Source organism: Muscardinus avellanarius, assembly GCF_963383645.1.
Source record: "Muscardinus avellanarius genome assembly, chromosome: 4".
In the NCBI taxonomy this organism is placed as follows: Eukaryota; Metazoa; Chordata; class Mammalia; order Rodentia; family Gliridae; genus Muscardinus; species Muscardinus avellanarius.
This window is the reverse complement of record NC_137789.1, coordinates 370,599-396,884: the sequence shown is the minus strand read 5'-3', so window position 1 is coordinate 396,884 and position 26,286 is coordinate 370,599. Positions and strand designations below refer to the sequence as shown.

Below are 26,286 nucleotides of genomic sequence, written 5' to 3'. Positions count from 1 at the left end.
GAGGCACACAGTGGCCTGGCCAGGAAAGAGGAAACCGGTTCTTTGGTATTAAAGCAAGGAAAAGCTATCACAGAAGAGCCCCATCTCAAGCAAAGGTTGAAGGGAGCAAATTCTACTCTTCCCCCTAGCTCAGGGCGCCAGGGGAAGAAAGGACCAGGGTCCAGCTCCTGCAGGCAAGGCTGCTTCCCACCCTCAGCCCTGTGTGCTGAGTACCAAGGACTGCCAAGGGAGGCTAGGGAGGCCGCTCGTTGCCCACACCTCTCGTGCAGTAGTTCCCAGTAGTGGGTCCCTGAGAGCAGTATGGTGGTAGCCCTCTGTGACCTCATCCAGCCAGGCTCCCAGCCAGTGGCCCGCTTCCTTCACAGTTTGAGGACACTGGGACCTGAGCCAGTGAATTCTCTCTTGCTAAAACTGTATGACTTATAGTAGAACCTGTAAAGAGTTTAATTTTTTTTTCCTGGGAAAAGACAGAATTTCACCCTGCATTCCGAAAACATCTGCTGGGCCCTGGTGGCCACGTCTTGCCTCCCCAGGAGCACCTGGGTGGTGGGGAGCCCGACCTTTCCTGGCTCTCCAGGTCCAGGTCTCAGTCCTGAGACCTGTGCCACACTGCGGGGAGGCAATGTCTCTCTCCATGTCTCTCTTGTGGCATGCAAAGATGCAGGCAGAGTGACCCCCAGGCCAAACCAAAGCCCCCACTTGGTCCTCACAGCCACACTTTCCCCTCCAACAAAACAGAAAGTAGGAAACAAGGCTGCCTTTTTAATCGCAATCAAATATGCCGTCTGAGTCAGCAAGGGCCCCTTAGCCCGGCTCGGGACCAGAACAGGCAGTGCCGCCTCGCTGTGAGGGTGCTAGGGCAGGGCTGCTGGTCTGGCCCGCTCACTGCCCATCCCTGAGCCTGGGGAGCCAGAGCACTGTGTCCTCTATGGTCAGCCGCCTCAGCCTCCCTCAGGAAGGAGGTGGGGTGAGAGGGAACCGGAGGTGGGCTCTGTCGCCCAGGCATGCAGACCTTCCCAGTGTTTGGTTTTGTCTGTTCTCCTTTTTTGCTAAGATGAGCAGATGGTTGTGTGACGCCGTGGCCAAGCCAGGGGTGATGGACGGCAGTGCCGGCCTTGGCCCTCAGCTTCTCAGGCATCCCGGGCCCATCCTACTTCTGTATCTGGAACAGGAAGAGCCGCAGGTTGATGTTCTTGGCAGCCAACAGCTTGTTGCACTCCACGGAGTCGATGATGGGCAGCGGCACGTAGTCCGTCTCATTGCTCTCATTGGTGAAGACAAAGTGGTAGATGACGGGACTGATCCTCACATCGTCGTAGGGGCCCTTGAGCAGCAGGAAGGAGCACTCCAGGGGCGCTGTGACCTTGCTCTTGAGGAGGAGCTGGAAGGAAAGTGTGCGCTTGCACGACAGGTTGGGGTTGCGCTCTGAGTCATTCACACGAGCCTTCAGGACCCATGTCTGGTTCAGCACTGTGAACCGTGGCGTCTCATAATACAGGCGCGTGATGAAGTCATCTGTGCGGTATGGCCGGAACTGGACCTCTGTGGAGACAGACAGGGCCAGAGACAGCCAGCCATTAGTGTTGGGCAGAGCTGGGTGGTGGCGCCTTCCCTGACCAGGGAGGAAGGCAACTTACCCGGACACAGCGAGCTCTGCTTGTCACAAGGCAAGTCAAACGCAATTATGGCAAATGGAGGCGCACAAGCTTTGGGGAAAACAACTACAAACAGAATTAACACCAATTAGCTGGCGTGCCCCGAGGCCACAGGAGGCCAGGCGCCTCCCCAGCATGAGGACCGCGGGTGCCCTCTTCACCCTCGGCCCGGAGCCCGGCAGGCCGGTTAAGCAGACACACAGACAGGATGCAGTTCTGAGAACAAGTGCACTTTATTGGTTCGGATACAGAGCTGCCAGAGCCGGCAGACAGGCAGGCGGTGGCGCCCGTCCTCGGCCGTCGGGCTGCGATGCACAGGCTCTGCCTGGCTTTCTCTGGGGCCGTCAGTCGGCAGGCAGACCTGCCTTTGCAGTCCTCTTGTGAGCCCACAGCTGTGGCCAGCAAGTCCCTCTGTGAAGGTGTGGGCTCCCAGGTAGCCAGTCCTTCCTGCATGAGTGGGCTTCCTAACCGGCCACCGCTGCAGTCACGTGTCCAGCCCACCCAGACCTCACAGGGCCCGTCAGGTCAGCTGAGGCTGTTCTTAACCAGGGACCCCTGGGCCCTCAGCCTCTGGGGCCTGCTTAGGCCCATACCTCGCCAGGCCCAGGTTAGGCAGCATGGCGCAACTGGCTGCCGATGGCTGCCTCGGGCACTCTGAGCTGGTTGCCTGGCATGGCTGTGCAGTGGAGTGATGGAGTCTGAGTGGCCCCAGTGTCAGCAGGTGCTTCTTGCTGTCCTCTGGACCAGCCTCTGGCCTGATTCCTGGTCCCCGACATGTTCAAAGGTGGTGGCAGTGGCCTGGGAGCCATGAGATCCAGTGGGCCTCGGCCCAGTCCTGCTCATCTGTGGGCATCCATTCCTTGTTCTATAGGCTGAGCGGTGCCCTGGCTCACTCTGGAGCCCTCTCCCTGGCAGCTTCATACCAGCCTTGGAGGCCCACGGCCACTTCAGTGAGGTCTGCAGGCAGGGCCTGACCTGACGGAGGTTCCTCTTGCTCCAGCTATGAGTGGCAGCCCTGAGCTCCCCACTTTCTGGTTAGAGCCCCTTGTGCAGCTCCACACAGTATGACACCACCTTGCTGGGTAGTAGGTTGGGGTGGGAAGGACAGAGGTGGGAGGGGCTGCTGTGACAGTCATGCAGGTGCAGCCTGGGCCCTGTGGGCCCCTTCCTCTGCTCATTCTCTGACCTGACCTGTCTTCCCTGAGATGTCCTCCTGTCCACCTGGAGCTTGTCCCGAGCCCAGCCATCCGACGCAGCTTGTGCCCACTGCCCAGAGTCTGCTGGCCCCAGCACTCGCCCCCAGCCCACACCTGTGCGGCATGCAGCAGGTGGTGGGGCGCCTCACCTGTGTAGCCAATCTTCTCAAAGCTGAGTAGGCTGAAGATGCTGTTGTAGAGCTGCATCTCCTTGCGGTGGCTCTGGTCCATCTCATCCAGTATCTCCATCAGCTCGTTGCCTGTTTTGGTGGGGTGGGCACATGCAGCCTCATGCACTGTTAGTTCATGGAAGGGGCCGTGCCAAGGGCAGCCGATGCGCTTATACTTGCACTGGGTCACCCTAGAAGAGATGAACACAATGGTCACATCTGCTCCTGGAGCAGGTGGCTACAGCTTCTGCCCAGCCGCAAACCTCTTCCCGCAGCAAGCACTTAACCCTGAGCTCAGCCACCAAGACAGTCTCAGAGCAGACACGTACCTGACATGCCTAAGTGTATGCATGAGTGTGTGAAAAACGGGAAGAGTGAAAGGGAGGGAGACAGAGAAGAGAAAGAACGAAGGAAAAAAAGCAAGACAGAGCCGTGAGCAAGCATGCATCCTATACCCACAGCTGTGGTGTCTATCTCCTGCTTGGCCATAAGTGGCCACTGACTATGTCTCACTCCAGAGAGGCTTGATGCCAGGGCCTCGCTGGCCAGTGGCTATGTCTCCCAACTGGGGATGGACTGGAGCAGAGCAGCCTTTCACCAAGCTCCCAGAGCTCCCGTGCCCTCCAAGGGTTACCCCTCTGCTACCAAGAACCCTGCAAGGCAGCATCAGATCCAGACAGCAACTGAGTACAGCACCATACTGGACCCTACCAGGGGCCTGTAGGGCTGTCACTGGGTCCAACAGATGACCCTGTACAGGAACTTGCATGCACCAGGGTGAGCTTTCAGCCCTGCCCCGGGTCCCGCATATGTGGTGGAGCCACTGGCCCCAACAGTTACCTGTCCTGGCATTCTTCTTTTTGGTGCCTCTCCAGGAGGGAGCGGGGAAACTGGCGTAGGCAAAAGCCGCACTCTGAGGGCAACTCGCTCACAGCTTTCTCCACGGCCAGGTTCCGGCAGCAGAGGCTCTTACTGATTTCACAGCGACAGTTGGGGCATGTGGCCTGCTCCTCCTTCAGCCGGGCATCTGCTAGTAGGTGGATAAAACAGCCAGCGCACATCAAGTGACCGTTAGTACACTGCGAAGAAGGAAAGGGAGATGAAGCTCACAGACCTGCGGACGTGCACATGCCTACGTGCCCGCCCTGTCAGCCGGCTCTAGCCAGGCCAGGAGCACAAAGTGGTCCCCATAGTCATGCTGGCATTTAACAAACACAGCTGCCTAGGGGGATGTACCAGGACATAGCCAGCCTGACCTCTGCAGTGAGCAGGACATTACCAAGTTGCAGGGGACCTGCCTCTTCCCTGAAGCAGGCCAAACTGGTAGTCACCGATTTGGCCAACCAGGGCTTAGAATCTGGCTCCTTCTTTACCCTCATCCTGTAAGAATGCCTGGCTCTTGGCCTGAAATGGCAGGTCACTTAGCCTGCAGTTGTCCGGTGGGGTAGTGGACACTGTTCCCCCATGCCAAGGTAGGCTTACTCCTTGGCTTTTGGAAAGACTGTCCATGCAGGAGCTAGGGCCCAGGGCTGACCTCAGCCCTGCTCTTCCTTACTAGCCCTTGCTGGAGATCCACGAGAGCCAGGCTGCGTGCGGCTACCCACTGGGGCTACATCCCCAGAGCTGAGGTTACACAGCTGTGGCAGGCAGGAGGCTCAGCTGCCTGGGATGGAGGCTACAGTAAGCGTGATGCTGAGCGAGGCTAGTATGAGCTGGGTCAGCAGAAGCCAGCTCCTCTCACTGGAGCTTGCTCATGTGGATGGAGGGCGGCTACTTCACTCCGTTCCCGGATCTCACACTTGTTCAAACTATACCTGAGCACTGCTTGGTGCCATCAAGAAACAGGGTGAGCTGAGCACGGTGGTGTACACCTGTAATCCCAGTACTTGGAAGACTGAGACAGGAGGACTACAGGTTCAAGGCCAGCCTCCTCAAGTAATGAGACCCTCATGGACCTAGTGAGACCCTGTTTCAAAATTAAAACAAAAATAGGACTGAGGGTGTAGCTCAGAGGTAGAATGCCTCTGGGCTCAATCCCCAGTAAACACACACACACACACACACACACACACACACACACACACATACACACAAAGGTAGTCAGGTGTGGTGGCACACACCTGTAATTCCAGTACTAGTACCAGGAGACTGTGATAGGAGAATTGCATGTTCAGGACCAGCCTTAGCAACTTAGTGAGGCTCTCTATAACTTGGTGAGACCCTGTTCCAAAACAGAAAACAAGCCAGAGTGCTGGCACAAGTTTGTATTCCCAGCATTTAAGAGGCTGAGACCGGAGGATCGTGGTTCACGGACAGCTTTAGCTACTTAGTGAGGCCCTTTACAACTCAGTGAGACCCTGTTTCAAAATAAAGAATAAAAAATAAACGCTGGGCGTGGTGGTGCACGCTTGTAATCCCCGCGCTTGGGAGGCGGAGACAGGAGGATCGCGCTGGTTCGGAGCCAGCTTTGCTGGCTTAAGAGACTCTGTTTCCACATAAAAATGTTTAAAAATAGGTCTGGGAGTGTAGCCCGTGGGAGTGTATACCAGAGGTAGAAGGGCTTCCAGGAACCCCAGTACCACCAAAAAAAAAAAAAAAAAAAAAAAAAAAAAAGCCAGGCGTGGTGGCGCATGCTTGTAATCCCCACGCTTGGGAGGCAGAGACAGGAGGATCGCACAGGTTCGAAGCCAGCCGCGAGCGCTGGCTTAGGAGACCCTGTTTCCAAATAAAAATGTAAAAATAGGTCTGGGAGTGTAGCCCGGAGGTAGAAGGGCTTCCAGGAACCCCAGTACCACCAAAAAAAAAAAAAAAAAAAAAGAATAAAAAATAGAAGCCAGGCATGGTGGCGCACGCTTGGAATCCCAGCATTTGGGAGGCTGAGACCGGAAGATCGCGGTTTGCGGACAGCTTCAGCTACTTAGTGAGGCCCTCCGCAACTCAGTGAGACCCTGTTTCAAAATAAAGAATAAAAAATTGGGCAGGGGGTGTAGCTCGGAGGTCAAATGCCTCTGGGTTCCATCCTGAAAAAGAATAAAAATAGGGCTGGGGGTGTATCTTGACAGTAGAATGCCCCTGAGTTCCATCCCTAGTACCACAAAACAAAACAGAAAATAAATAGGGCTGGGGGTAGCTCAGAAGCAGAATGCCCTCAGGTTCAACCCCCAGCATCACACACACACAAAAACAAACAACCCCCCCACAAAACTGGGCTTAGGCTAGAGGTCTAGCTCAGAGGTAGAATATCCCTGGGTTCAATCCCCAGTGCCACACACACAAAAATTAAACCACAGCCAGGCATGGTGGCGCACGCTTGTAATCCCAGTACTTTGGAGGCTGAAACAGGAGGATTACGGTTTGCAGCCAGCCTCAGCTACTCAGAGCTCAGAGGTAGAATGCCCCTGGGTTCCATCCCCAGCACCACACACACGGACACACACAATAAATAAAAGAAAAAGAAATAAACCATGATCTGGGTACAGTGGCGCACGCTTGCAACCCCAGTACTCGGGAGGCTGAGACAGGAGAATAGCAGGTTCATGGACAGCCTCCGCAACATAGGGAGACCTTCAGTAACCTAGCAAGACTCTGTTACAAAACAAAATATAAAATGGGTTGTGGGTTTAGCTTGGAGGTAGAACGCCCCCAGGGCTCAGTCCTCAGTATATATATATAAAGAAAATTAAACCACGCACTCAGAGTAGGAGTGGATGACTGGGCTGGACCTGGATGAATGGGGCCAGGCAGGACCAGCACCAGCTCCAGATGTGGGAGCTGTAGACAGTGATCTACCCTGTCCATCCCAAGGAGTCATGAGGAATGGACTGGGAGCTGGCGTGGATAGGGGCATGAGAGATGCCAGGGTCCAGGTCATAGGTCCTCTCATAGTCCTCACCTGTCTGAGGCTATCTGGGCTGAGGACTGCTGTTGCTTCTGTAAGGCAGGGAGGGACGCAGCAGAATATTGAATGGCCATATATTCCAGGAAAAAACCCTGAAGGTTACCTCCTCAGAAGTGAGGCCGGCCATGCAGCACCAGTCAATGAGGAAGCCCAGCAGAAGACCAACACCAAGCCTCCCAGAGCCCGCTATCCCCACACTGCTCCATGTGGACAGCTACGGGTATCTCTTGGTGAGAGGCTGCCTGGGCCCTGAACAAGGCTCTGGGCCCAGCTCAGGGTTGCTTCCAGGTTCTACTAGGTTGAACGGAAGGCAACAGCATCTCTCCTGGCTCAGCCTGGACCACAGCACTTCCAAGCAGGGCTGGGAACAGCTACTTCTGCTCCATACCCCTGGGGTCAGCTGGCCTTTTACAACTTCCTTCAAACCGGTACCACATTGTCCTCTCAAACCCTGAGGACCCACTCTTTCCACTAAAGGACAGATGGCAGCCAGGCCCATGTGAACAGCCCACTAACCTGTCCCAGCAGGTATGGCCCATAGGCCCTTAACAGAGGCCATCAAGTGCCAAAAGGAAGCCAAGGAGCTTCCCTTTGGGCACTAACTCCAAAATACTGCTCAGCCAGGTAGAGGTCAGAAGTCAGAATCTTCCACAGTATCTGGCAAACAAACAAGTCTTTTTTTGTGTGTGTGGTACTAGGGATGGAACCCAGGGGCTTTCTACTCCCACGCTACACTCCCAGACCTATTTTTACTTTATTTGGAAACAGAGTCTCACTAAGTAGCTGAGGCTGGCTTTGAACCTGAGCAATCCTCCTGTCTCAGCCTCCCAAGTACTGGGATTACAAGCGTGCACCACCACACCCGGCAATAAGCAAGTCTTTACCAGGCCCAGTGGCACCCTGAAGGCATGCCCCCCACACTCGACTCAGCCTCCTTAACTCCTTAGTTAAGCATGGGTCTCCGGAGGGCCAGCCTGTTGTCCGAGGCCACACAGACATTAAGCAGGAGCAGCAACTTGACCTTCTACCCCGGCTGGAGCTGAAGTCTGAGCCAGCTGAGTCAGATCTCCCCTCCCGATGTCAGGACTCAGGCAAGGCTCCACAATCCGCAGAATGTGGCTCTTACTCAAAAATAAATAAATGTTGCTTAGATCTCAAAGCAACTTAAAATGACAAAGCATTACATGGGCAGAGGTGCTGACATGTCACATCGCCTTTGGGCCACAGGGCTGAGTCCAGAGCAGGTTGCCAGCACGAGCTGCCTATGCTTCTGCCCAGTCTGGACTGGCCAGAAACTCCCGCGTGGGTATCCCTGTTACCCCTCCAGTGCTCCTGCCATCCACCTGGGTGCCTGCCCGGGACTCAGGAGGTGACTGCAGACCTTGCCAGGCCAGTTGCCCAGGACACACCTAACGCCCACACAGAGAACATCAAAGCATGTATCTTACTGTGGCCCTGGCACGACACAAGTTATAGCAGCAGGAACCATTTGCTTGAGGGCCTTGGTCTGACACTCAATAAGCTTCCCAGCCTGTGATGCACTGGCATATGGGTATGGCTGATGGGGAAGCTGGGCCTGAAGGTCCAAGTGTTCAAACTTGAGATCAGATGATGATCAAGCCCGTGTATGTGGTCCACATCTATTCTTGCCACTACCCAAAGCTTCTCTGGCAGAACAGGTGGTACCTGGAGGCTGGATGATATGCTCTCAAGTTACAATGCACCCAGTCAACTATAGGGGCCTGTGCCCAGGGCCAGGCACAAATCACAGAGCCAGCGCCCTGCCTCTTCCTCTCACCCCAGGGCAAGGTAGCTAAGCCAGACCCCAGGATGCCAAGCCATGTACTCTGCTGGGGTCAGGCAAAATGTTGCCAGCAGGAGCAACAGGCCCACAGGCCCACCAGAGACAGTTAATATGGGACGCCAAAGAAGGCTAGCAAAAGACAGAGGAGCTGAGATGCAGTGGTACCCAGCAGTGGGCTCTGACCAGGGGCATGCCCACGCCATCTGTGCATCCCCAGACCCTCTGGGGAGAAGACTGGGCAAGAGCCCAGGTCTCCAGGCTTGTCTCAAGCAACGGTGCCTTCATGGGGACAGCACGAGCAGCCAAACACCACGGAAGACATCCCTGGCAGCATTCAGGTACTGGGAGTTTCCTTCCTTCCCTGCCCCCTTCCGACTTCACAGAGTAATCTGTTAGCAGCCAAAGCAAGTTCCAGCACTGGCTTGAGGGCTCTCTCACAACCACACATTCTATGTAGAACTTCTTCCAGACTCTGGAGATGAGCGGGAAACATCTTTGCTCCAGGTGTTCCTGGGAAGAATTGAAGTGGGGTGGAGGGGTGGCAGCAGAGCCCACAGCTTCATGTCAGGGCCCATGGCCCCCCTCCCTCAGCAGTTAGCTTCCAGAGAAGCTGCTGAGCAGCTCCAGCCTGACAGAGCTCCAATCAGGGTGGACCCTGCCTTCCTGCTGTTAGAGCTGTTCAACTGCCTTGCCTCTGGTGACCCAGGCCAGGGCTTACTTCTAGCACAGAACAGGCTGGGTTGAACCAGCCAGGTTTAGGGACCTGGTCACCCAAGTCTCGGGCCAGAAGCACAGCTGTGGTTCTCTGCATGGACCAGGAGCCAATACTGTGTGGCCTGTTACCATGCCAAGTACAGCTCCAGCCCATTCACATGAGGGGAGACAAGGGTACTCCTGAATTTTGGGGGACCCCCTTCCACTGGCTTGGCTTTCACTCAAACCCAGGAAAGGAAGAGCTCTTCCAGCATGAGGGACCAAGAGGCTGCAGGTAAGAAGAAAGGAGCAGTGGGGGAACAAGCCCCGATGCCCCCAAAGGGAATAGTAAATGCTGGTGCTGAAACCAGATTCATGGAAAATATTTCCTCAGGTGGCCCTGGTCTGACACTCAGGAAGGTGGATGCCCCATCCAGAACACCGGAATACTCTCAAGAAACCTCAGGCCAGAGCAGGAGGGCTTTAGAAGAAATCCAGAAATTGGGGAAATGGTATCCCAGACAAGTTCTATGCTGCATACTACAAAAGTGGCCCCCTCACCCACACCCCTAGTCTAACAGAACCAGGGAAACTAGGGTCCACCAGCCACCTCCTATAAGTGCAAGGAGAGCTCATAACAGACCTGTTTTGCTTCTCAAAGGGGCTGGGAAGTGAGTGGAGACTAGAGGTAAGCAGACAGACACTGCAAACTAACTCTGGGCCTCAACCATAGTCTGCCCTCTGTGACCTGAGAGGTGACAGTTGGATCCACCACGACTAAATACCCCTCAGACAGCTCGGAGGTCAGGGACCCCAAAGCCTAGCCGCTGCATGGGCCTTCCTCCGACTGGGAGTGGGGAGACAGAATTCCTGCAGCACTGGCAGCCACGGAAGTCAGGCCTGGCATGGGTGAGATGGGCTGAGGCTAGACAAAGTACTTGGATTGTAGAGCTGCTGCAGATGGTTCCTCTAGACCCTGACGGGGGCAAGAGGGACAAGACTCGGGGAGGGGCAAGAAGCAATATCTCCCTCCTTCCCGTTCTTCACAGAATCAAGACAGAGCTTGGGAAAGCAAAAAAGATGTACAAAAGAATTCAGAAGTAAATGGACACGCTTGGGGGTGTGGCTGCCAGAAGAGAGGAGCCTCTGGAGCAGAGGCCTCTACACCCAACCCGGGCGGACCGAGGAGGGGCAGGGAATGTGGACACCTGTTCCATGTCCTCAGCAGAATCATACGGAGGGGGGATAAGAAGTATCAAGAAGCGGACCAAGGAGAAACCTGGAAATGAGGCGCGACCTGAGCACCAGAGAAGAAACTAAGGTTGACAAAAGAGGGATTAGGCATGGTAAAAGGGGGACTGGAGTAGGGAGAGGAGACGAGGAGCTTCCGGGCAGGCGCCCGGATCCCACCGGCGCGGAAGGCGGTCAGGGTCCCAGCCGCCGGCACCAGGCTTCCAGGCCCAGATCGAGGAGACGCGGCGCCGGGCCGGGCCGCCGGCCCTACCTGGTACACGGAGGCCTTGGGCAGGTCCAGGCATACGGTGCAGCACAGCACCGAATACAGCCGTTCCTCCAGCTTCCCGCTGCCCGCCGCCGCCGCCGCCGCCGCCGCCTCGGCCGCCTCGGCCGCCCGCAGCCGCTTCTTGGGCGGAGCGTCGGGGTCGCCGGCTGCCTCCTGCAGCTGCCGGGCGCCGGCCAGGCCCGCCTCGTCCGGGAGCCCGGGCCCCGCCGCCTCGCCCAGGGCCGCCGCCGGTCCCGCGGCCGCCCCCGGCCCGGCCCCGACCCCGACCCCGACCCCGGCCGGCACAGCGCCCGCGGGCCCCGCGGCCGGGACGCCCCCGCCGGCCTCCTCGGCGCCGGACATCGCGGCCGGCCGGCCCGACGGGCGGGTGCCGGCGCGCTCTCCGGCTGGAAGTTAGGGGCGCGTGGCGCGCCTGCCGGCCTCCTGCCGCCGCCGCCGCGCCCCCGCAGCCCGCTCGCCGCGCCGCCGCTTTAATGGGCCTGGTCCGCGCGTCGCCCCACAGCCGCCGCGGCCACCGACCCCGGCGCGGCCGCCATCTTTGTTTTCGCTGCGCGCCCCCCCGCGCCACCGCCCCCTCGTCCTCCAGGTCACGTGGGCTCCGCCCGGGACCAATGGGAGCACCTCTAGAGGTAAGCCGGCGTCGCGGCCAGAGCCAATGGGAGCGTGAGGGCGCTTGAGGGCCCGCCCCTGCACTAGGTAGACGGGAGGGGCGGGGCCCAGGTGGCAGGTGGGGGCGCACACCTGGGGCGGGGAAGTCGGTCCCCGGGTGGCACCCACATCCCGCAAGTCAGCGGGGCGGAGTACCCCAAGACCCTCCACGTCTGGGTGTTCCTACGCCATTGTACATTGAGACTCAGGCTTATGTGCGCTAGGCCCTGACTAGCCGAAGTGGAAGAGCAAGAACTTGAAAACCCGGGCTTAGCACCACTCTGATGCGAGATCAGACAGGCTTCCATAGGACGCAAGCAAAGGGACTGGGGGACCGGACTCCTAACCCACTGCTCTGCCAAACCGTCTCCTATCCCTGGAGTTGGAGGCTGATGAGGGGTCCGCGAAGGAAAGTAAGGGTCTTACAGAATAGGACTCGGCTTCCACAGACCTGACAGCAAAGTCAGCTTAGGGAAGGGATGTTTCTGCGAATCGATATGGTACAGCCCTCTTCTGCCCTTACTAACCCAGCCATTAGCCCGTGAAGGTCACTGTCCCAGAGGGCCACCTGCCAGGCTGGACAAGGATATAAGGAAGTCCTTGTCCCAGGAGATCAAAGGCCCCCTTGAAAAGGTGCCAGGAGGAGGCCAGGCTGAATAAGGCCATGCTAGGTCTAGCTATCCCATTCCCTATGTTCAGGGAAATCAGCTGACCTTCCTGGAGGCCTGAGCTCATCCAAGACCTCTCAGTCCCTCTCAAAAGCTTGCAAATTAGACAGGGTGGTGACACAAGCTTGCAATACCAGAACTTGGGAGGCTGAGACAGGAGGATTGCAGGTTTGAGACCAGCCTCAGCAATTTAGCAGGACTTTCAGCAACTTAGGGAGTTCCTGTTTCAAAACAAAAAATAGCATTCAGGAGGCTGAGACAGGAGGATCGTGGTTCGCGGACAGCCTCAGCTACTTAGTGAGGCCCTCTGCAACTCAGTGAGACCCTGTTTAAAAATAAAGAATAAAAAATAGGGCAGGGGGTGTAGCTCGGAGGTCGAATGCCCCGGGGTTCCTTCCCCAGACCTGCAAAAATAAATAAATAAATAAAGGATAGGGGAACTTGGCAAAGTTAACGGTTTCTTAGTGAGACCATTTCAAAATAAAAAGTAAAATAGGAAGTGGCGTGTGTTGGCACAACCACATACTCTGTACTTGGGAGGCTGAGACAGGAGAATCACAGGTTGGAGGACAGCCTCAGCAAGTAGTGAGACTCATCAACCTATTTTTATTTGAAACAAAATAAAAATAAAATGGGGGATATAGCTCAGAGGAAAAATGCCCCTGGGTTCAATCCCAGCACTACAAAAATAAAATAGGGCTGGGGGTATAGCTCACAGATAGAATGCCACTGAGTTCACTCCCCAGTAACACACACACACACACACACACACACACACACACACACAGAGAGCTGGGGGTATAACTCAGAGATGAAATGCTATTGGGTTCAATCCGAATACTACCACTAAAAAAAAAAAAAAGTGTGGTGGTTCACACTTGTAATCCCAGTACTTGGGAGGCTGAGACAGGAGGATCACAGGTTCTCGGCCAATCTCAACTACTTACTGAGAGCCTCCGCAACTTAGTGAGACCGTGTTTCCAAATAAAGAATAAAAAATAAGGCCGGGAGCCGGGCGTGGTGGCGCATGCTTGTAATCCCCGTGCTTGGGAGGCTGAGACAGGAGGATCGCATGTCGGTTCGAAGCCAGCCTCCGCTGGTTTAAGAGACCCTGTTTCCAAATAAAATATAAAATAGGTCTGGGAGTATAGCCCCAAGGTAGAAAGCCCCTGGTTTCCGCCCCCGGTATCACCAAAAAATAAATAAGTAAATAATAAATAAATAAATAAGGCTGGGGGTAGAAGTCAGAGGTAGAATACCCCTGGGTTCAATTCCCAGTACTGAGAAAAATTTTTTAAAAACCTGGCAAATTCCAGCAGTGGAATGCCTGTAATCTCAGTACTTGAGAGGCTGAGACAGGAGATTGCAGGTTTTAGGTCAGCCTTAGCAACTTAGTGAGACCCCTTTTTTTGTGGTACTGGGGTTCCTGGAAGCCCTTCTACCTCTGGGCTACACTCCCAGACCTATTTTATATTTTTATTTGGAAACAGGGTCTCTTAAGCCAGCGCGGCTGGCTTCGAACCTGCGTGATCCTCCTGTCTCCGCCTCCCAAGCGCGGGGATTACAAGCGTGCACCACCACGCCCGGCTAGTGAGACCCCCGTTTTAAAAAATAATAATAAAACAGGGCTGGAAATGTAGCTCAGAGGAAAAATACCACCCTTGGGTTCAATCCCTAGTACCACAAAAATAAAAATAAAGAACTGGCAAGTCCCACATTCCTGCAGATTCCCAAGGTTTATTGGAGATCAAGCCTCTCTAGACCCACAATCATGTCCCTCCTAGCCAGGCCCAAACATGCCGGGGACCCTGTCCCTTCCATTCTGGTCTAAGCAAGTCCCCACACAAAACCAGAAGGGACAGCGCTCAGTATCTACCTCTGACCAGTTAGCCTGCAGCAAGCCTAGTGGAGGGGCAGGGGAAGAATGCCCTCCCCAGGAGGCTCCAGGAGAAGGCTGCAGGGAGAGCGCTGGGGGCCGGCGAAGCCTGTGCCGCTGTGTGCACCCGTCATTCCCACTGCAGGCGCTGTGTGTGCAGGGCCCGGCAGTAGGCCCAGCTCCCCGCAGCCAGAGCCCAGCGACAGACGTCCTCCTTGGGCAGCAGCAGCAGCCTGTCTTCCTCCAGTCGGCTCAAGAGGCCTGCTGCACCCAGCATGGCCCCCCCCCACATCCCATAGGTGTTGGCTGTGAAGATGGCCACAATGAGGATGGTCACTGCAACCACCAATAGCACTGCCTGGCCAGCCACAGAGCAGCCTTCAGGCCCAAGGCGGTCCCCAGCCACGGCCAGGACCATGCCCCCTCCCAGGAGCAGGTTGGCCGAGGAGCGGTCCCCATTTACCCAGTGAAAATCAAAGGCCAGAAGGGGCAGGCCGATGACCGTTGCCACCCAGGCTCCAGCAAGACAATCTTCGCGCGTGCTCAGCCCCGGGGCCAGCATGGTGGTAGCAGCCAACGCCTGGAGCAGGAAGCCGGCAGCAGCCCCTCGACTGGACTGTTGACACAGGGAGGGAAGACGGGGGAAAGAGGCTCGGGAGCACCCCTTTGCGAAGGAAAGGGCACGGGGCCCTCGTGGCCCACACCTGCCTCCCACAGCCCTCTCTGGTCTTAGGGTGTGGGAGTGGGAGGACTCACCTGAGCAGAGCTCACGGCTGCATGCAGAGACACCACTCCCAGCACCAGGTGGGACAGGGCTGTGCTCCAGCCATCCCCGGGACCCCGGGGCTCAGGGGCCATGGCACCTCGGGCAGAAGTGAGTTTGAGAAGGAGGGAAGGAGAGCTTCAGCTTTGGAGAGGCAGGACGGACACGAGCCAGGGACCCAGCCCTAAGGGCGGCCCTGTAGACACCCTAGGTTCCGGGGCCCCATGACTAGAGGTTGGGTAGGCAAAAATGGCTACGACGACGAGGATGGCCACTGCCACCCGCAGCACTGCCTGACCAGCCCTCAACTTTCCGGAGCCCCGAGCCTACCGGACACACCTGTGTGGCAGGACTAACTTGGCTGGGAAAGGGGAGAACGCGGCCTGGGGTTGGGGCTGGGCGGGCGTGCGAAACGGAGCGGCGGGGCGCGCGGCCGGGAAGGGGCGCCGGCGCCGGGGCCGAGCAGGCCGGCAGCGGCCTCCCCCTCCCTCAGCCGGCCTCCGGGCCTAGCGAGCGCGGCCACCGGCGAGCGGCGCGGAGGCTAGAGCGGCCGGGCGGGGCCTGCGGAGGCCGGCGGGGCCGGAAGGGAGGCGGCCCGGACTGGAAGGGGCTCGGCGCCGGTTGGCGGACGGGAGAGCCCTGGGCGGGGCCGGAAGGCGGAAGGAGTTCCGGGGTCGGCGCCGAGCGGGGAGGAGGGGCGGGGCCGCGGTGTGGGCGGGGCTCGGGGCGGGGCCAGCTGCGGGTGTGGGCGGGGCTCCGGGAGGGGCGGGGCCGGGAGGTTGCACACGGGTGCAGCGAGCGCTCCCGGCGAGCGGCGGTGGGGGATTCCACGGAGGGCGGGGGGTTCCGCCCGGACTTGTGGCAGCCGTGGACAGTCTCAGCCCCGGGTGTCCGCCGAGTAATAACTGGGGGACGCGCAGAGGCGTCCGAGAAAACGGCGGGTTCTGTGGGCTGCGACCGCGGAGACACTTGTTTTGGGGGACCCCGGCATACGCGCCCGCCCCTCCACAGAGGCCTTCCGCCCGTGGGAGCCCGGCCGTGGGGGCGGCCGCGGCGAGCATGCGCATGGGCACTGCGGCGGGCGGGTGCGGAGTCGGGGCGCGGGGACGCGGGGCCGATTGCCGCCCCGCGCGCCCATGTATGCCTTCTACTCGCTGCTCATCTACATCTTCTACAGCCTCTTCCGCAGGAATGGAGGTGCAGCGGCGACTGCCGACCCCGGGGACCCCGCCCAGGTGAGCAGGGTGGGCCTGCACCGCCGGTGGACTCCCGCCCCCACCCGGAGATCGGGCGGTGGCAGGCCCGCACAGCTTACGTCCTCAGGGCGCTGAGAATGGACCAGGTGGCGCGAAGGACCCTCGTCTCGGTCCAGGCATTGGAGGCTAGACCTCAGCCACAACCCTCTGGTCCGGCTCCCTGAGGGAAGGAACCCCACAGGCTGCCTGACCCTTCCTCAGGAGCGCCTCCTGCTCTCTCCCTAGAGAGTTCACTGCCAGTCCAGGGGTCGCCGTCGCCCAGACCAGCTCACGTCAGAACTGTGGACCGAGCTGACGGGCTTGGCGGGTAGGTCCAGGCTGGACCACAGCGGAGGGCGGGGAGGGTTGAGAGAACACTGTCATCTGAAAAGAGGGGTGCCACTGACCTCTTTGGGAATAGAGGGAATAGAGGCAGTCTCCAGCACGTGACCTGGAATTCCTCCACCTTCAAACTACCTGGCCTCACAGGCCGCTCGCAGTCGGAAGATGGGCCGGCAGGGGGAGCGGAGGGCCGCCGGGCCGAGTTGTCCCTGGAAGAGGCTCTTGTGCGCCTTGCTGAGTTCCTCTCCGTCCAGCTGGGGGCAGAAGAGAGCTGTGGGAATCCTCCAGACCTAAGCAAGGTGAGCAGGGCTGGGGGACTGTCTCCAGGAACCACTCTCTTCCAGTCCTTGGGACCCCACAGCCCGGCCCCCAGTCTCCTCTGCTCTGACTCTCATCTCCTTTACAGCCTGGGGAGGTTCCCCCGCTGATGACAGTGACCAGTCAGCTCTTGGCTCTTCTGGCATGGATTCGGAGCCCCAGGGGGAGGCAGGCCTTGCTCCAGGAGACTCAGCCAGCCTCCAGCGTCCAACCCACGCCAGATGGTTTGTAAGGCGTGCCTTCTGGAGGGAGCGAGGCCCCTCAGAACCTAGGTGGCATAGAATGTGGGGTTCCAAGCCCAACTTTGTTCTTGAGGATTCAGGCCAAAGGCCTCCTCAGGCCTACCTTAGCCCACCCCTCCCCAGGATCCCTCTCTCCAGAAAGTCCTTCCCAGTCGGCCCCTATCCAAGGAGAGGAACCAAGGGGTGAGACCCAGGGACAGCAGTCTCCCCAGCTGGAAGAGGAGCAGAGAGCTTGGCAGCGGTTGGAGGAGTTCATCCTTGGACAGGTGAGGGCCCAGGAGCAGCAGGGACTGATGGGAGAGGAATGAGACCCCAAGAAGGAATTTCATCCTGCCCTCTGACTTCACTGCAGCTGGAAGAGCTGAGGCAGCAGCTGGAACAGCAGGAGGAAGAGCTGGGACGACTCCGCCTGGGAGTGGTGAGGCTGGAGCCCGTGCAGGGAGCGGGCGGAGGGCTGCAGGACTTCCAGGTGGGTCCTGAGAGTATCTGTCTCTGCCAGGGGGCAACAGACTCAGAGAAAAGGGTTCAACACCTCACACTGGAGAATGAGGCCCTGAAACAGAGCCTGAGCCTCACTCGGGACCTCCTGCTGCACTGGGGCCCTAGTGCCCCCACCAGAGCCGCACAGGTACCCAGCTCCTTGGATGCTGCTGTCCCTGCCGCCAACCAGCACCAGCACCAGCCCCACGCCTCCTCTGGACTTTGTGTGTGCTGAAGCAGCGGGATCCATCAGGGGGGCCATCTCTGACTATGGACAGGTCCTGGGATATCTGTGCAGGGCAGCCCCATTAGGGAGGCTGGTGCCCAGGGAAGAGCCCCCACTCATGGCCCTCAGAGTGGCTAACCCCAGGAAAACAAAAGGTCCTGGAAAAAGAGACCTGCATGGAATTGGGAGGCACATGTTCAGCTGTGTTGGCTTTCCCATCTGTAAAATGGGATTATGAATTGCCCCTTCCTGAGTTCCTACCTGGCCCCCACCCCCTTGCAGGAGGAAGCAGAGGCACTGTTGGAGCTCCAGGGTCGGCTTCAGGAGGCCCAGGATACCACAGAGGCCCTCCGAGTCCAGGTGGGCTCTGGGCACAGGGATGAGGAGGGCTGGGACACTGGGAGGGGGTTTCTGGGACAGAGCCTGGTGCCTGTTTCCTGAGTGACAGGGGTGGGCTTGGGTGGGGCAGCTGGGGGTGCAGGAGGTGCAGCTGCAGGGCCTTCGAGGGGCCCTTCAGCAGCTTCAGCAGGAGACGGAGCAGAACTGCAGACGGGAGCTGCAGCAGGTGCATGGGCAGCTGGCAGGTAAGGGACGGGGACAGGGGCTTCATGGGAGGCCCTGGGGTCTGGGCTTTCTCTCTTAACCACCTTCCTACTCCAGGTCTTCGGGCACGGATGGCCAGCCTACGACAGGGATGTGGGGACCTCCGAGGACTGGTCAGCACCTTTACCCAGAGCTGTCAGGGTTCGCTGAGTGAGGCCCAGGGCCAGGTCAGGAACCCTCCCCTCCTAGCACCTCATCTCTAGGTAGCCTGTTCACTGTTCCTCTGGAAGAGCCCCTGTCATTTCTCTTCCTGAGCCTGGGCATCTACTATCCTAGCAGATCAGTTATAGGCTCTGGGACCAGAACAACTTCTGCACAACTGTGACCTGTTCTGTGCAAACTGACAGTTGGCTGAGAATCCCAGAAGGGCAGGCATCTTTGCTAGGCTCACTGAAAGTTGCAGATCACCACAGCTGGTGGCCATATAGGGGTCCACATTGTTCCCAGCACCCATCCTGCTGGGCCCCTTTTACACCTGTCTCCCTTCTTCACATCTACTTAGGTATCCTGGGCTCTGGGGGCACTATCATCTGGAGGAGCTGGGACTCATCTATCTGAGGGGCATCAGGGGCCCTCAACTGGATGCCCTGGGCGGCTGCTGGAGCTCAAGGGTATGGCGCGCTCAGGGAGCAGAGTAGCAAGTAGGGAGGGCAGGCTGGAGAAAGTGAAGCCTTTTCTTGCTTCAGGGCTGAAGAGGCAATTTGCTGCTCTGATCCCCACTTTAGGAAATATCCGTGTACTGTGTCGGCTGAGGCCAGGGACACACTCCAGCCTGGTGAGCGTAGAGCCTGGCCCTGGGGGCACTGTCACCACCTGCTATCGAGGGCGCCAGCGTCGTTTCCGCCTGGACTGGGTCTTCCCTCCAGATGCCAGCCAGGAAGAGGTGACAGCCACCTTTGTACTTGCCCTTCCCTTCCCTGTCTGTTCACCTGCAGGAGGGTGGGTGACTCAATTCCAGAAGGAAAGAGGAGGGAGCTGCAGTAAGGCCTGGGAGTTAGGACTGGCCCCCCAGCTGGAGACTAAGGAAAATGAACCTATCCGAGGTGACAGTTACTATTCCTGTAGAATTGGCTGCAGGACAGTCAGAGGGCACAGCCAGGTGCCACAACAGTAGAGAAAGTGTCTCCTCCCAGGTTTGTTTGTTTGTTTGTTTGTTTTGCTGTATTGATGATGGAACCCAGGGGCATTCTACCTCCGAGCTACTAGGTGTTTTTTTTTTTTTTTGGGGGGGGTCTAGGGGTGGAACCCAGGGGCATTCGACCTCCAAGCTACACCTCTTGCTCTATTTTTTATTCTTTATTTTGAAACCAGGTCTCACTGAGTTGCAGAGGGCCTCACTAAGTAGCTGAGGCTGTTCGTTAACTGAGATCCTCCGGTCTCAGCCTCCTGAATGCTGGGATGACAAGCGTGCGCCACCACGCCCGGCTCTAGCCCTAGTGTTTTAATCTTTATTTTGAAATGGTCTCACTGAGTTGCAAAAGGCCTCACTAAGTAGCTGAGGCTGTCTGTGAACCTTGATTCTCCTGTCTCAGCCTCTCAAATGTTGGGCTTACAAGTGTGAGTCACCATGCCTGCAATCAAGATTTTTTTTTTTTTTTTTTTTTTTTTTTTGGTACTGGAGGTGGAACCTAGGGGCATTCTACCTCTGAGCTATACCCCCAGACCTATTTTTTGTTCTTTATTTTGAAATAGGGTCTCACTGAGTTGCAAAGGGCCTCAGTGGCTGAGGCTGTCCGTGAACTATGATCCTCCTGTCTCAGCCTCCCAAACGCTGGGATTACAAGTGTGCCCCACCAAACCTGGCTTCTCTCAGGTTTTGATGGTTGACCACTTCCCCTCCCTGGGGTCCAGGTTCTGCCCAGCATTTGTGGCTCTGAGGCAGGTAGGAGGCAGCATGGATGAGCTGACCACCTGCAGGTTCCAGTACTCTCCCACTGCCTTGCCTGAATCCCATCTTCTCCCCCTTTTTCCTGCGAGACACCAGTGCAAACAGGCTCAAATGCCCAGTCCACCGCCAGCTTGCTTCACACACACAAACTTTGCTGTTGGCCCTTACTCAGAGGGAGGCTTAGATCTGGGTGGGGATTAGGTAAGGGACAGAGTGGGCAGCAATGCAGACCCTGGTTGCCTTGGGTCTGTCAGGTTAGTATGATGACAGTGCTGGCAGGGGCCAGGGGCCACCAATGACTCCATTTTCCACCTGCCTCTGTCCATCAGCCCTTGGCTTCAGCCCACCCCACACGGCATCCCTGTACAGAGTCCCCTCCCTGCTTGTCCACTTTTGTCTCAGCAGCCCTTCTGGACAGGGTCCTCCAATCCAGTGTGTCTGTGACCAAGGCACCTGTCACAGCCCATCACCCGTGTTCCCCATTCTGCACCATCTCCTCCAGGGCCTCTCTTGTCCAATCATGGACTCTTAGTACCCACCCTGGCAATTCTAAATTCTGGCCTCATGGCCATCACCCAAGACTTCAAGCAGAGATGACAGGCACCCAATTACCAGTGGTGTTCTCCTGGCATGATAAAAGTTGGGCAGTGATTGATACATACCCCAAATCCCTGCTACTTGGAATGCTGAGACAGGAAGATCATAGATTCAAGGCCAGCAACTTAGTGAGATCTTCTCTCAAAAAAAAAAAAAATTAAAAAAATAAAAATAAGGGCTGGGTATATAGCTCAGTAGTAGGGTGCCTCTGGGTTCCATCCCAACCCTCACAATAGGCACCACGGAGGGGAACAACACAGAAAAGGGGCACAGAAAAAAATAATTAACCTGCTCATAGTTGTACCCTGGGATTGAACCAGGGTATCAGGCCCCAGTACCTGAGCCCTTGACCGCTGCTCCTCCAGGACCCCCTAAGTAGTCTTCAGGATTCCAGTCTCTGCAGACTCTTCCCTTTTCCCCATACCTCTTCCCTTTTTTTCCTGGCCAGTTCTTGCAAATACTAGCCTGTGTCTGTGTGTGTGGTACTGGGGATAGAAACCAGGGGCATTGTACCTCTGAGCTATACCCTAGTTTCTAGTCTTTTATTTATTTGCAGTACTGGGAATGGAACCCAGGGGCATTCTACTTCCAAGTTATATACCCAGCCCTAGTTTTTATTCTTTATTTGAAAACTGGGTCTCACTTTGTTTTAAAGGGCCTAAGTAGCTGAGACTGTCTGCAAACCATGATCCTCTGGTTTCAGCCTCCCAAATGCTGGGATTACAAGCTTGCACCCCATGCCTGGCTTCTTATTTATTTATTTATTTATTTTATTTTTTGCGGGTCTGGGGATGGAACCCAGGGGCATTCGACCCCTGAGCTATATATACCCCCTGCCCTGTTTTTTATTCTTTATTTTGAAACCGGGTCTCACTGAGTTGCAGAGGGCCTCACTAAGTAGCTGAGGCTGTCCGCGAACCGCGATCCTTCAGTCTCAGCCTCCCAAATGCTGGGATTACAAGTGTGCGCCACCACGATGGGCTCTTTTTTATTTTTGAAATAGGGTCTCACTGAGTTGTGAAGGGCCTCACTAAGTAGCTGAGGCTGTCTGTGAATGGAGATCCTCCAGTCTCTGCCTCCCAAATGTTGGGATTACAAGTATGCGCCACCATGCCTGGTGAATACTAGCTTTTCTAAGGAGGCAGAATATCTGTGGGTAGACAGCTGTGCTCCCCTAGAGACATGGCCCAAGGGGATTTCACTCTGCTCAGGTCTTGTTTATTGAATGTCTCACCCTTCAGGGTCTTGAGTAGAGACCTTGAGAAGGGCTCTGGATACTTCTTTCACCCCTCCTGCCCCCAGGTCTTCAGAGAGCTGGAGCCAGCTGTGTTGTCCTGCCTTCGAGGCTATAGTGTCTGTATCTTCACTTACGGTCAGACTGGGACGGGGAAGACATACAGCATGGAGGTGGGTGGAGCTCACATAGGGGGAGGCCTTTGGGGCCTGGATGTGAGCTCAAGGTGCCACCCCATGCTGTCCTCAGGGCCCACCTGAGGACCCTGGCATAGCTCCCAGGGCACTGCAGTCACTGTTCAGGGAGATGGGGCCCGGAGGACAGCACCGCGTGACTCTCAGCATGGTGGAGATCTACAACGAAGCAGTCAGGTCAGGGCCGCCCTGGGCTTTCTTCTTTCTTCCTCACTGGCCCAGGCCTCTGATGCTATTCTTAGAACCCCTGGAATCAGTCTGGCCTCCTTCCTCATCAGGGACCTCCTGGCCCCAGGGCCTCCCGAACGCCTAGCTGTGAGGCAGGGCCCAGCAGGCCAGGGGGGAATCCAGGTGGCCGGCCTCACCCACTGGGAAGTGCCCAGTATAGAGACCCTGCAGCAGGTAAGGCTAACCTCCATCCCATGCTCCCACCCGGAGAGGCAGGGATCTTGCTCCAGGCAAGCCCAGTCTCTCCGCCTTCCAGATGCTGAGCCTGGGGAGGAGCAACCGGGCCACTGCTGCCACCGCCATGAACCAGCGAAGCTCTCGCTCGCATGCCCTGGTCACACTGACCTTAAGCGCAGTGTCTCCACCACGCGCCCCAGGCGCCACAGGTAGCGCTGCAGGGGGGGGGGGGCTGATCCCAGCAGGGATTGCAGCGCCCCAAGGCCCAGCCTCCCTCCACGTCGGGCTCGCTCGTCCCTGCAGGCACACTGCATCTGGTGGATCTGGCAGGATCTGAGCGCGTTTGGAAGGCGGGGGCCGTCGCGCAGCTGGGAGACCCCAACAGCGCACGGCGTCTGCGGGAGGCCCAAACTATCAACCGCTCACTGCTAGCGCTGGGAGGCGTGATGGCTGCACTGCGCGCGCGCCGTCCGCACGTGCCCTTCCGAGACTCGCAGCTCACGCGCCTGCTGCAGCCCGCACTCGGCCCTGGTACCACCGCGGTATTGCTGCTGCAGGTAACCCCCCCCTCCCCCCGCCCAGGGCTGGCGCTGGCGGGAGACCCGTGCAAGAGAGTCCTTTGCATGCAAGGGACCGCCCACCAGGGGCCCTCCCACCAGCGCCCTCTCCTTGCAGATCTCTACCCGGCCGGAGGATCTTGGGGAGACTGTCTGCTCGCTCAAGTTCGCAGAGCGAGTGGGTCAAGTGGAGTTGGGGCCAGCCCGGCGCCGAAAGGCACCACGCTCTGGGACACCTTCCTCCCTCAGTACCGACACCCCACTTACCGGAACCCCCACGCCATCTCCGAGCAGCCCTCCGAGCCCCAGCTTGATGCCCCCAGGGGACCTGCCCCTCTAGTCCTGGGTTGTGGCCCCGCCCATGGGCTAGTGAGGCACCTCTGCTGGCAGAGGTCCCAGGAAAGCCCCACACCCCACCTCCCAAGGTAACTTCATGATCTCTGGGGCCTGCTGTCCCAAGACTCCAAGAGTTGCCCTCTTACACCTCCACAACAAACAGTGTTAGGCCGGAGAAACGATTGTGACCCATCCCACTGGGCTAGAAGCCCTCAGCTCCCTCCTTATCTCCGTTTGCCACAGTTATCAGAGCACACAGCAGGGGGTCCCAGGCAGGACTCCAGGCGAGTGGCTACCCAAGTCAGCCCCTGCCAAAAATCAGACTTGGCTTTAAAATGCTGTAAATTTCTTTACTGTTATCTCTTTTACTACCCTCATTCCAAGACTAGGTATGGTCCCATCTTTATTCCCTTATCCCTTTCCCAAAAGGTGCTACTCCTTCCCAGACAGTTGAAGGAGAAAAGGACTTCAGGCTGGATTCACCATTAGGCTCTCCCTCCCCCAGCCTGGAGCCAGGGAGGGAGGTGACAGATGGTGATGGATGGGTGGAGGTGGGCCTGAAGTGGGACCAAGGACTACTCCAGCCTTGTCCCTGGGCATGGGGGAGGCAGAGGCATGACTGGCCAGGGTCAGGGCTGTGCCCAGCCAGGCCACAACCCTTTCTAGAGTAGCCCAATAAACATTGTGGACTAAGTATGGTTAGTGCCTGGTGTTTCAAGACTGCCACAAACACCCTTCCTTCCCCATCAAGCTGGTAGGGGTGGAGGGAGACACAGCCCCTGCCCTAGAGCCTCAAAGGCTGTACCAGGAGAGCAGCCAGCCTGGGGCAGGGGCAGCCAGGTCCCGAGGGTGGCTGACCCAAGCATCATAGATGCTCTTGTTGGGTGGTACCCCCTGGAAGAGAGAGTCAAGATCCCAGAGCAGCCCTGGGGATCCTTGGGATTCAGAGGCCACTCCCCAGAAGGCTGGGCTGGTTGAAGGTGGACACTGGGGACAGGAGGTGGGGGGAAGTGTGCCTAAGGGCATTACCACGTTGGGAGTATAGATGGGTGAGTAGGAAGTGGGAAGCTGTCCCCACAGGGAAGCCCTGCACCCCCCACTGGACAGTCCCCCAGGGTCTGGGGCCCCCTGCAGGAAGCGGCTGGGCCAGGTGCTCTGCTCTGAGCGCAGGTGTGAGGGCCCCGTGACGGCCCCCTGGGACGGCTCCCCTTCCACTCTTGTGGGTACTGGGAGAGGGCAGAGGGGCCACAGAAGCTTCTCAGAGGAAGGCAGGGGTGGAGTGGGCACCCCCTCTTCCCCATGGCACCCCCTGCTTGCCTGAGCTGGGCTGTTCTGTCCAGCCTGACTGGGCTGCTGGGGGCAGGGTGGCGTCTCCTCTGCGGTGTTCCCCAGCAGGGAGTTAATGCTGAAGCCTTCACTGGGTGGTGGTGGGGAACTGGGAGGCTGAGGCTGGTAGGGTCGGCCATGTAGTATGTAAGGGCTCAGGTCTTTGGCGAAGGCTCTGCGAGCACCCGGGTTCTGCCAGCGCCGGCACATGGCGGTGTTCTGCAGGCGTAGTGCCTCCACTGGGATCAGGCTCACATCGACTGCCCAGAAGTTGCCCTTGGCCTGAGGTTTTGAAGGGTCCTTGGGTACCTGGGGGGTGGTAGGTTTGGGTGGGGCTGCCAGATCAACCAGAGGTAGCCTCCGAGCCGCCCCGCACCCTGGGCTTCAACCCTCGCTTGCCCCACCTTGCGGAAGCATCGGTTGGAGGAAAGGTTGTGGCGGATGGAGTCCTTCCAACCCACGTAGTCATCCCTGAAGAAGGGGAACACGGCCTGGACCTGGCGGATGATCTGAAGCCAGGGAGCAGCAATGCAGTGAATAAGGGCGGGGCCACACCCATCCGTTACCCAAACCTGGCTCAGGGGTGCCGAGCAAGCGCCATTCCCCACAGAGGAAACTGCGGAAGGGCGCCATGGGGTGGAGAGGCTGCCCTGGGCCCTTTAGCTCCCACGACTGGGCCCACTGGCAGAGCTAGGCAGGGCCAAGTGGGGGTGCGGCCAGACCTGAACACTGGGAAGCTGGGGAGCGTGAGCGAGGCGGGGGGATGCTCTCACCTGTGATAGCTTCAGCCTGCGGGAAGGTGCTGCCTGGATGACCAAGGCGATCATTGCCAAGTAGGTGTAGGGGGGCTTGTCATGCCGCAGGTATTTCTTCCTCTTCCTCTTAGGGGGCTGTGAGGGCGACTCTGCCTCCCGGGGCCCCATGCAGGGGAGGCAGGCCGCGTGAGCAGGAACCTGGTCTAGTGTAGGGCTCCAGGGGAGTGGTGAGGTTGGGCCAGGGCCTGTGGCTGGGCTGGGGCAGGCGGGTCCGGCCTTTATCATTGGGATGGAAGGGGGAGGGGAAGGAGGAAGAAGCTGTGGGGGAGGGGATTGTCGGAGGGCTGCCACAATTAGCAAGTTTCAGTTAATCTGGAAGGGAGGGGCTGAGAGAGTTCTTGTGGGGACTGAAGGTGACAATTGAAGCCAGGGTCTGCCTTGGTAGGTTGTCTTTGGGTGCCTGGGCATCTTCTAGGAGCCAGAAGGAATAGCCCTTGGAAGAGGCCTACTACCCAGAATTATTTTGTCTTTCTGGGCCGGGTCTCAGGCTATTTAATAGATGGGAAATGGCTTTCCTGTGCCAAGCTGCCAAGATAGGGCCTCCTGGAGTTCAAGATTGAACAGCAGTAGAACCTGGATTTAGGGGCTAGATATG

The 26,286-nt window shown here is 57.8% G+C and overlaps 4 protein-coding genes across 4 annotated transcripts; 1 reads left to right on the top strand and 3 right to left on the bottom strand.

Moving 5' to 3' along the window:
- Positions 1 to 1,150: 1,150 nt before the first annotated feature.
- LOC308261731 (zinc finger TRAF-type-containing protein 1) lies at positions 1,151 to 11,280 on the bottom strand (the record flags this gene model as incomplete). The annotated part of the gene is made up of 4 exons (XM_080693842.1): positions 1,151 to 1,542; positions 3,001 to 3,212; positions 3,862 to 4,100; positions 10,921 to 11,280. The coding sequence occupies 4 exons, from the start codon at positions 11,278 to 11,280 to the stop codon at positions 1,151 to 1,153; spliced, it is 1,203 nt and encodes a 400-aa protein (XP_080549968.1).
- A 2,980-nt stretch (positions 11,281 to 14,260) lies between these two features.
- On the bottom strand, positions 14,261 to 14,988 carry TMEM276 (transmembrane protein 276; the record flags this gene model as incomplete). The annotated part of the gene is made up of 2 exons (XM_080693843.1): positions 14,261 to 14,746; positions 14,887 to 14,988. 2 exons carry the CDS (start codon positions 14,986 to 14,988, stop codon positions 14,261 to 14,263), a joined length of 588 nt encoding a protein of 195 aa, XP_080549969.1.
- Positions 14,989 to 15,952: 964 nt separating this feature from the next.
- On the top strand, positions 15,953 to 23,554 carry KIFC2 (kinesin family member C2; the record flags this gene model as incomplete). Its single annotated transcript, XM_080694130.1, has 18 exons — positions 15,953 to 16,128; positions 16,375 to 16,456; positions 16,618 to 16,769; positions 16,877 to 17,012; positions 17,154 to 17,296; positions 17,383 to 17,448; positions 17,530 to 17,658; positions 18,019 to 18,096; positions 18,206 to 18,320; positions 18,397 to 18,506; positions 18,842 to 18,950; positions 19,026 to 19,222; positions 22,127 to 22,231; positions 22,308 to 22,429; positions 22,531 to 22,654; positions 22,737 to 22,866; positions 22,961 to 23,214; positions 23,333 to 23,554. Exons 1-18 carry the CDS (start codon positions 16,030 to 16,032, stop codon positions 23,552 to 23,554), a joined length of 2,373 nt encoding a protein of 790 aa, XP_080550256.1. The 5' UTR covers positions 15,953 to 16,029.
- Positions 23,555 to 24,342: 788 nt separating this feature from the next.
- On the bottom strand, positions 24,343 to 25,799 carry FOXH1 (forkhead box H1; the record flags this gene model as incomplete). Its single annotated transcript, XM_080694129.1, has 3 exons — positions 24,343 to 25,185; positions 25,281 to 25,385; positions 25,650 to 25,799. The coding sequence occupies 3 exons, from the start codon at positions 25,797 to 25,799 to the stop codon at positions 24,343 to 24,345; spliced, it is 1,098 nt and encodes a 365-aa protein (XP_080550255.1).
- Positions 25,800 to 26,286: the final 487 nt, after the last annotated feature.